This window comes from Gasterosteus aculeatus, chromosome 10, assembly GCF_964276395.1.
Source record: "Gasterosteus aculeatus chromosome 10, fGasAcu3.hap1.1, whole genome shotgun sequence".
NCBI lineage: Eukaryota > Metazoa > Chordata > Actinopteri > Perciformes > Gasterosteidae > Gasterosteus > Gasterosteus aculeatus.
This window is the reverse complement of record NC_135697.1, coordinates 17,917,505-17,927,032: the sequence shown is the minus strand read 5'-3', so window position 1 is coordinate 17,927,032 and position 9,528 is coordinate 17,917,505. Positions and strand designations below refer to the sequence as shown.

Genomic DNA, 9,528 nt, shown 5'->3' with positions numbered 1-9,528 from the left:
TTGCTTTGATGGACCTGGATGTTCAGGTCGGGATGCTGACGAGACGCTTTCCTCTTATTTCCATTCAGAAGAACTTCATCCATCTCGTTTTATTCTCCTCAACAGAACACAAACATTCCTTTAACTTGTTACTTTATGTGATGAAACTTCACATTTTTTGATTTCCTTAGTGGAGTCTGCTGGGGGGGGGGGGGGCGACGCCTCACTCACAGCTGCCAAAAACACTGATGCGTTCAGAGCCGCCGCCGCCTCCTTCCCCTCCCCCTCCCCCTCCTCCTCCTCCTTCCCCTCCTCCCCCTCCTCCTCCTCCTCCTCCTCCCCCTCCTCCCCCTCCTCCTCCTCCTCCTCCTCCAAGAACGGGTTGAAAAGTTCAGCGTGAAATCACATTTGAGACACAGAGAGCTGTGTGTGTCTGTTACTGCCTGTGTGTGTGTGTCTGTTACTGCCTGTGTGTGTGTGTGTGTGTTACTGCCTGTGTGTGTGTGTCTGTTACTGCCTGTGTGTGTGTGTGTTACTGCCTGTGTGTGTGTGTCTGTTACTGCCTGTGTGTGTGTGTCTGTTACTGCCTGTGTGTGTGTGTCTGTTACTGCCTGTGTGTGTGTGTGTGTGTTACTGCCTGTGTGTGTGTGTCTGTTACTGCCTGTGTGTGTGTGTGTGTGTTACTGCCTGTGTGTGTGTGTCTGTTACTGCCTGTGTGTGTGTGTGTTACTGCCTGTGTGTGTGTGTCTGTTACTGCCTGTGTGTGTGTGTCTGTTACTGCCTGTGTGTGTGTGTCTGTTACTGCCTGTGTGTGTGTGTGTGTGTTACTGCCTGTGTGTGTGTGTCTGTTACTGCCTGTGTGTGTGTGTCTGTTACTGCCTGTGTGTGTGTGTGTGTGTGTTACTGCCTGTGTGTGTGTGTCTGTTACTGCCTGTGTGTGTGTGTGTTACTGCCTGTGTGTGTGTGTCTGTTACTGCCTGTGTGTGTGTGTGTGTTACTGCCTGTGTGTGTGTGTCTGTTACTGCCTGTGTGTGTGTGTGTGTGTTACTGCCTGTGTGTGTGTGTCTGTTACTGCCTGTGTGTGTGTGTGTTACTGCCTGTGTGTGTGTGTCTGTTACTGCCTGTGTGTGTGTGTGTGTTACTGCCTGTGTGTGTGTGTCTGTTACTGCCTGTGTGTGTGTGTGTGTGTTACTGCCTGTGTGTGTGTGTCTGTTACTGCCTGTGTGTGTGTGTCTGTTACTGCCTGTGTGTGTGTGTGTGTTACTGCCTGTGTGTGTGTGTGTGTGTCTGTTACTGCCTGTGTGTGTGTGTGTGTCTGCTACTGTGTGTGTGTGTTACTGCCTGTGTGTGTGTGTGGCTACAGATGAGGATACAGATGTGGTCGCAGTGACACCCGAAGGCCCAGATGCGGAAGACAAGGCGACGTTTTAAAGCACCTCCCTGCGTCTTTTGGTCCAAGAGGCGTGGCCGTGGTTACCTTACGTCCTACTCGCCATGGCAACAGGTCACACTGGTCGGGATGACGCGTCGAACCTGTCTTCATCTTCCTCGGGGGTCTTCATCTTCCTCGGGGGTCTTCCTCTTCCTCGGGGGTCTTCCTCTTCCTCGGGGGTCTTCATCTTCCTCGGGGGTCTTCATCTTCCTCGGGGGTCTTCATCTTCCTCGGGGGTCTTCCTCTTCCTCGGGGGTCTTCATCTTCCTCGGGGGTCTTCCTCTCGGAGAAGCTGCGGTTGTTTCTTTGTTCATTCATTCTGATGAATAAATAAATGAATTGATCTCATATTATTGGTTCTGCTCTCGGTCCTCAGAGACGGGAACTGGATCTAGTTTTTCACTAAATTTACTGATCAATGACTCGGATCCAAAACACACATTTAGTTCTTTGCTACCTTTGTGTATTTGATCTGCAGATTTCTTCTAACTTCCATCAGTGACCACGATGCTTCGTTTGTGTATTTAAGCAGAAGGTTTCAGAGAACTCGTATTTAAATAAATAATTGTGTCTGCGACGAGCCGCATTACTCTTTAATGTCCTCTTATATGTTTGGATTCATATCAACTGTGGTTTATAAGTTAAGATCAAACTTTCTGGGTTTATAAAAAACCACATTAGTGGAAACGTGTCGAGCTCACAGAAAGAATATTAAGATAAATAACAGACAAAGAACCAGGTGAATTAACATTAACATCAGCAGAAAAGATTCAATGTTCTCTTGAGAAATAAAGTGTCAATTACAAACATATATTATATTAAAATATATATACATTTAAATATAATACAATAAAAAAATGGAGGAAAGTTTATATAAAGTTTAATATTCTTTTCATTTTTTAATTTATTGTTGGTATATTGAATGCCATTTATGAATTATTCCATAAATAAATTAATTTAAACACCTCAGACTAGCAAATCCAACATTCGCTGGTGCGAGAAACTTGACGCTGAAGCTGATCGCTCGCGAGTTGTTTTTTTTGACAGTGAGGGGGCGGAGCCAGTCAACGGCATCTTTACATCTAATTGGTCACAAACGTCATCTTTGGATTGGCTGGATTTCATCTCAGTTGAGAGTCGTGCATTCACAGAACTACGGACCATCGCTCGGTGAGGGTCCTATTGCGTTTCTATTTGAGGGGGCCGATGCTGCGCTGTGATTGGTCTGTCTGCTTCTGAAGGGCGGGGCTTAAGGAAGGGTGGATTGGGTTCAGGCCACAGACTGTCAGAAGTGGACGTCACCCATTGGTTTCTGGTCTGCTGGTTGAATAGGCTGCTATGGGACCAGAGGAGTCGCCCCCTGGTGGTCACCGCAGAGAATGCAGCTTATCGCGTGAATCTTGTGGTCTCCCAAGTTGCTTCCTGGTTTGACTCCTTTTCAATTTCTATGCGCGTTCGTCGATGCTACGCCACGATTGGTTCATCTGCATCTGAGGGGCGGGACTAGACGACACGCAGACACACACACAGTGACGAGTACCCTTTGAAGAAAGGCGGTTTTATTTAAATAAAGCAGGCGTTGTTTTGCTGACCTGGGCCACAGAAACAAGAGCTTGAATACTTTTCAAATCAAACACAAAAAAACATTCCGATGGCTATTTTTTGTCATTAGAAGTGAATAAAATACACAAAGACTGGTTCCCAAACGGAGGCGTCATTTTTGGGCAACAAGGCGTCTTTTTTAGGTCAGGAGCTGAAGACATCCGGGGATCCGAATGGACCCGACTTAAAAATGCTGGTATTTTGAAGTTAAAAATCAATCGCACCTCTAGTTGTGAAGGGCGGTTAGAAGCAGCGTTCAAGCCGGTTTCTGTGGCCGGTTGTTTGATAGTAGCAGAAAAAGCAGAACCTCAGGTATGAAGCAGGGCCGGCCTCAACTCCCCTTAAGAACACACGGGGGCACCTGACCCCCCCAAAGGAAATCATAGAGCACTCAGTTCGATCTAATAATAACTCCATCGGCTCCATCACAAGCTTTATGGACGTTTCTCTGCTGGAACATCTCAACCTTCAGGAGAGGCTCTTTTGTTGCAGCTGGCGTGAACCCTGTCAGTGCCGTCAGCATTCTGACTTGATTCGAGTCAACGTTTCACCAAAAAGCTCTTTTGAAGACATCTCGTCTTGAAACGTTTCCTCGAGCTTCTAAAGTGACTTTGAAAATGTTAAAACCGATCAGAGCCTCCAGGTTTCACTTTGGTTGTTTTTCCAGTTTTGTTCAAAGTGTGATTTAGAGACCCGAAGGACGGATAGGGACCACGAAGGACGGATAGAGACCCGAGGAACGGATGGAGATCCGAAGGACGGATAGAGACCCGAAGGACGGATAGAGACCCGAGGAACGGATAGAGACCCGAGGAACGGATAGAAACCCGAAGGACGGATAGAGACCCGAAGGACGGATAGAGACCACGAAGGACGGATAGAGACCCGAGGAACGGATGGAGACCCGAAGGACGGATAGAGACCCGAAGGACGGATAGAGACCACGAAGGACTGATAGAGACCCAAGGAACGGATGGAGACCCGAAGGACGGATAGAGACCCGAAGGACGGATAGAGACCACGAAGGACGGATAGAGACCCGAGGAACGGATGGAGACCCGAAGGACGGATAGAGACCCGAAGGACGGATAGAGACCCGAGGAACGGATAGAGACCCGAGGAACGGATAGAGACCCGAAGGACGGATAGAGACCCGAAGGACGGATAGAGACCCGAAGGACGGATAGAGACCACGAAGGACGGATAGAGACCCGAGGAACGGATGGAGACCCGAAGGACGGATAGAGACCACGAAGGACGGATAGAGACCCGAGGAACGGATGGAGACCCGAAGGACGGATAGAGACCACGAAGGACGGATAGAGACCACGAAGGACGGATAGAGACCCGAGGAACGGATGGAGACCCGAAGGACGGATAGAGACCCGAAGGACGGATAGAGACCCGAAGGACGGATAGAGACCCGAGGAACGGATGGAGACCCGAAGGACGGATAGAGACCCGAAGGACGGATAGAGACCCGAGGAACGGATAGAGACCCGAAGGACGGATAGAGACCCGAAGGACGGATAGAGACCACGAAGGACGGATAGAGACCCGAGGAACGGATGGAGACCCGAAGGACGAATAGAGACCACGAAGGACGGATAGAGACCCGAGGAACGGATAGAGACCACGAAGGACGGATAGAGACCCGAAGGACGGATAGAGATCTCAAAGGACGGATAAAGACCCCTGAAGCGGGAAAGAGAAGACATGTCAGTTTTGTAAATAGTTTAAATGTATCTGAATCGGAAAAGTTCGTGCTTCAAGAGGCCAAAGCATCTGGTGGTTGAATCTCAGGCTAACGGGGATGAGCTAGCTGTACGCGCTGAATACATTCAATCAATCATCAGAAAAATAATCAATCAAAACTATACGCCTGCAAAAATAAAAGTCTCTTGGAAGCTTCCGGCGTTTTTATCGTATTCGTTAGTTTGCAGAACGATGCGACGATGATGCTGATAAGCTCCACCCCCCCAGGGAGGACGGAGGGAAGCCCCTCCCCCTGGTGCCGTTTGTTGAGGCCAGCCCAGGTGTGCATTTAAAAACAGATGTTTCCTGTTTAGTTGGACAAGGACACAGAAGCGATACATAAAGAAGCTCATTTCTTTCTCGGCGTGGAACGAGTTCTAAAACCGAGCCGACGTCCACGAACGTGCCGCAGAAAAGCCGCCCTGTTTGATCTCGTTTTGTTTTGTTACAGGAGTGTTTGAAGGGACGACCGAGACAGGAAGGACTAAAATATACCAAAGGAGGGGAACCGGGAGACAGAGGACGGAAAGTAAGAGGACAAAGTGGACGAGCGAGGGAGAGAAAGGAGACAGACACAGGGACGGGGACAGGGAGGACAGGTTGATTCAGGCGGCATTCTGGATTGGAGGGTTTTCACTTTGAGTGACAACATTTCACTTGAATCCTTCTGCGTGTTTACAGCTTCTGTTGTTGTTTGTTTGTTCCTCAGTTTCCAAAACAAAAGTTCACGACAGTCACTTGGTCGATGAGCAAGACGTGTCGATTGGCTTCAAGTTTTTACCTTTTCTGTTTTTCTCTTCTTCTTTTTCTCCAAAAAAGGATTCCAGACACAGTGGCTACAATAATAATAATGATAATAACACAATAATAACATAATAATAGCACTTGACTTCACGTCACCACAATAAAAAAAAAAAAGGTCCAAAGGTGCTTTTTAGTTTATCACCTCAAAATCATCACCTCCTCCTCCTCCTCCTCCTCCTCCTCCTCCTCCTCCTCCTCCTCCGCGGGGAAGAGGCGGATGTCCAGAGCCGGTGAGGTGAGAAGTGACTGAAGTTTTGCCGACATCTTTTTGTGTTTGTTGTTTCCACAGTAAAATAAGAGAAGACGACGCAGCGATTGTCAAGTCCATCAACCGGCGAAACAAACAAACATAAAGAACAAGAAATGAGGGGGGGCTCAAGAGGGGGGGGGGCTCATTTTACAAAATATAACAAAATCTTGTTCGCACAAATGTGCACAGATCTGTATCAATACAGGAAAACATGAAAGAAACAAAGAAACCGTATTTACAAGGAGCAGAAGAACCTTTCTTGAGTCTTTTTCCAGAGGTGGGGGGCAGCAGGGGGGGGCAGGTCTTGGCTTTGGCACATGGCGACTTCTTGTAATTTGATTGGTTGTCGTTGTGTTACAGACTGCTGCACACGTTCAGCGCTCGTCTCCCCTCCTCCTCGCGTCTCCATGGCAACGCAGGTTACACACGACATCGCCTCGGCCGCCAGAAACACGCCTCCGGTCCCGAGTTCACAACCAGCTGGCTAACCCCCCCCCGACGGCTAACGACCAGCTAACGACAAGCCCCCCCCCGACGGCTAACGACCAGCTAACGACAAGCCCCCCCCCCCGACGGCTAACGACCAGCTAACGACAAGCCCCCCCCCCCGACGGCTAACGACCAGCTAACGACAAGCCCCCCCCCGACGGCTAACGACCAGCTAACGACAAGCCCCCCCCCCCGACGGCTAACGACCAGCTAACGACAAGCCCCCCCCCCCGACGGCTAACGACCAGCTAGCGACCAGCTTACCCCCCCCCCCGACCAGCTAATGACCAGCTAGCGACCAGCTAACCCCCCCCGACCAGCTAACGACCAGCTAGCGACCAGCTAATGACCAGCCAACCCCCCAACCAGCTAGCGACCAGCTAACCCCCCCGACCAGCTAACGACCAGCTAGCGACCAGCTAATGACCAGCAAACCCCCCCCCAACCAGCTAGCGACCAGCTAACCCCCCCCGACCAGCTAATGACCAGCTAACCCCCCCCCAACCAGCTAGCGACCAGCTAACCCCCCCGACCAGCTAACGACCAGCTAACCCCCCGACCAGCTAACGACGAGCTAACCCCCGACCAGCTAACGACGAGCTAACCCCCCGACCAGCTAACGACCAGCTAACGACAAGCCCCCCCCCCCCCCCCCGACCAGCTAACGAACGCTAAGTGACAGCTAGTAGCAGCTCGATGGACGTTACTCCCCCAAACTGTGATTGCATTGTGGGTAATGTTGAATGATGAATCTGTGTAGTACGCGTTCGATAGTAGTACTCGGTGTGTTGTACATAGTATAACTGCGGATTAGCTCCAGTTCTGTAGCCGCGTCATTTATCTTCACAGATCGACCTCGAGTCGCTCCTCCAAACTCCTTCTGTCAGCTTGTGAGCGACTCGCCAAGATAAAATAAAAGCCCCTTTCCCCCTTTTTCTATTTTAATTTCTTTGAACTCGTGCTTTTGTAGCGTGACCGTGGACGGGTATCTGGGGGGGGGGCAGGGTCGAGGAACGCCGAGGGCGATGTTGTGTGTGAGCCGGGATGCGACAATCAAAGGATAGCATCAAAAATAAAAGATTAAAAGAACAAAAATGTCACTTTCTGAAAGATGGAAAAAGAAGCGCGGCCCGTTTCCTCCCCAGAGCGGCCGTGACGGCGGCGAATCTCCCCCTCACCTGAGACGGAGAGAAGAGAGAAGGCATCAGAAACGTCCCCGCTGACATACGAGGAAAGGAAATCAGCTTCCAATTGGCACCAAACCACCAACGTCATCAAATGAAGTCAGCCAGATGTTCAGAAACAAATATAAGTAATAATAAGGATGAAGTTTGCATCTGTGAATCTTCTGTTTTCGCAGCGAGTCACGTGAGGATGAATGAATGAATTAACTTTAACTCCAGTGCTGAGAGGCGAATATGAGAGATACGAGATATGATCCTTCACGAGCATTCAGCTGTCTGTGTTTTCACTGGATACCATTTTATTCATTATTAGGATTCAGACTGTTTGATAAACGATACAGAATCAGAGCGACGAGACAACTTGAAAACACAACACGCATGTTTGTAAAAAGCACTTTGTGACGTGCAAACGGAGAAATGCAGCCCGGGGAGGTTGTGGCACAGACGAGGATGCCGTGGTGACGCGCACACACACACACACACACACACACACACACACACACACACACACACACACACACACACATTCCTGCCTTTCATTGAACTCGCATTCCTCTCTCGTGTCTGAGCAACACAGCGCGGGGGTGTTTGATTCATGCCCCCGGGTGTAGCAGGCGGGAGGGGCTTAGCAGCATCGGAAAGCTGCGGCGGGCCCCGCCCTTCTGGCACGGGAGTAGATAAAACAAACGCACCCTGTCAGGGTCGAGCCCAGAGAGTATGGAACCGTTACCCTGAACATATCGTCGCTGTGTATTTCATTAAATACATTTTACTTTAATTTCACGAGCTTAAAGATGAGGAACACGCAGCAGCATGTCGACCACATCGATGACGGATGATCGATTCCTGATGTCGGGGACAGAAGTCATTTGAAGCCTTTTCCGTTTCTAGAAGCAGAAGCTTCATGGAAACATTCAAACTTTCCTTCTTCTATCAGAACAGACGGGGGAGGCAGCAAGCGTCCCTCCCCCCCCTCCCCCACCGGGCCTTTCATCCATCTAACTTTACCTCACCGGGGGGCTGCTGCTATTTCAGGAATCAAATAAACGTTTGGTTTTTTCCCTAAATTTGTACCAGAAGTTCAGTGTTTGTCAGCGAAGCCAAAACTCACACAGCTCCACACACACGACGGGTGGTCGGGGGGAGGGAGGGGAGGGGGGGGGAGGCTCAGGTACACCGAGCGGTTAGCATCGGCTAACATGGGTTCATCCTCAGAGGACCAGGACTTTGTTTAAAGGGTCTCACCGTTCATCCAGTCATCTTCCTCTCTCTCCTCGAGTGTCCCTCCTCCAGCCAGCTGCCGAACACCTCCCGCACTCCCCCATTCTGTCCCCCGCTCTTCAGCTCCACCGAGGTCTCCTGTCTCAGCCTGTGGGGGGGAGACAGTGATCAGTACACACACGCTGCTGGTCCAGGTCTGATCCAGGGGGGTCCTTTCAATACATATGCGTATATACTTTGTTAGTGGTCAAGTTGGACACCTCGAGGACGCAGAAATATTAAACGTAGAAACAACTACAAGAAATGTGATGTTTTGAAATAATTGGCAAAAACTGATGTTGTCTTTATTTTGTCTTCACATGAATGAATGAAATGAAAAGACCAATTGTGTCCAGCAACATGGAAGATTTCATTTTATAAATAAGTATATATATTTAATTTATATACACATATATCGATCACTTCTCAATCTGCCAGACTCGTCTCCACAGTGAAGGTAAGATACAAAATATCTGGCACGGATTCATTTTTAGATAAAAACAAACAACAAAAATCGAATCTGACAATTTTTTTAGAAACAAAAGGAACTGTCAATCATGTATTAAATATTTAGACTTCTGAGGTTCTCAATCCGATTAAACACAAGTGGGTCACAAGTGGGCCATTGTTTTTTTAATTATGAGGAGTATTTATTAAATTCAGGAGGAGCACTTAATGTCGGCACTTGGTTTTTAATAATGAAGTTTTACTTTTACCCTTAAGTAGGCAGCAGATGACTTATTATTCTCATTATCAATTAATCTGTGGATGAT

At 49.0% G+C, this 9,528-nt stretch overlaps 2 protein-coding genes across 3 annotated transcripts in view; both read right to left on the bottom strand.

Annotated features, from left to right (window-relative positions):
- Window positions 1-2,953: 2,953 nt before the first annotated feature.
- LOC144383484 (uncharacterized) lies at window positions 2,954-6,349 on the bottom strand. Its single transcript, XM_078081014.1, has one exon. The coding sequence runs from the start codon at window positions 4,729-4,731 to the stop codon at window positions 3,634-3,636; it is 1,098 nt and encodes a 365-aa protein (XP_077937140.1). The 5' UTR covers window positions 4,732-6,349; the 3' UTR covers window positions 2,954-3,633.
- Window positions 6,350-7,242: 893 nt separating this feature from the next.
- LOC120826543 (zinc fingers and homeoboxes protein 2-like) overlaps window positions 7,243-9,528 on the bottom strand; it is a 48,378-nt gene continuing 46,092 nt past the window's right edge. For both annotated transcript variants that reach the window (XM_040188924.2, XM_078081013.1), the window contains 2 exons: window positions 8,741-8,864; window positions 7,243-7,489 (listed from right to left, as the gene is read on the bottom strand). In XM_040188924.2, coding sequence (XP_040044858.2) covers window positions 8,744-8,864 — 121 coding nt within the window. In that variant the 3' untranslated portion in view covers window positions 7,243-7,489; window positions 8,741-8,743. The remainder of the gene's footprint in view (window positions 7,490-8,740; window positions 8,865-9,528) is intronic.

Excerpts from the sequence above, each read along its gene's own strand:
- LOC144383484 (XM_078081014.1), bottom strand. The coding sequence starts at position 4,731 with ATGTCTTCTCTTTCCCGCTTCAGGGGTCTTTATCCGTCCTTTGAGATC.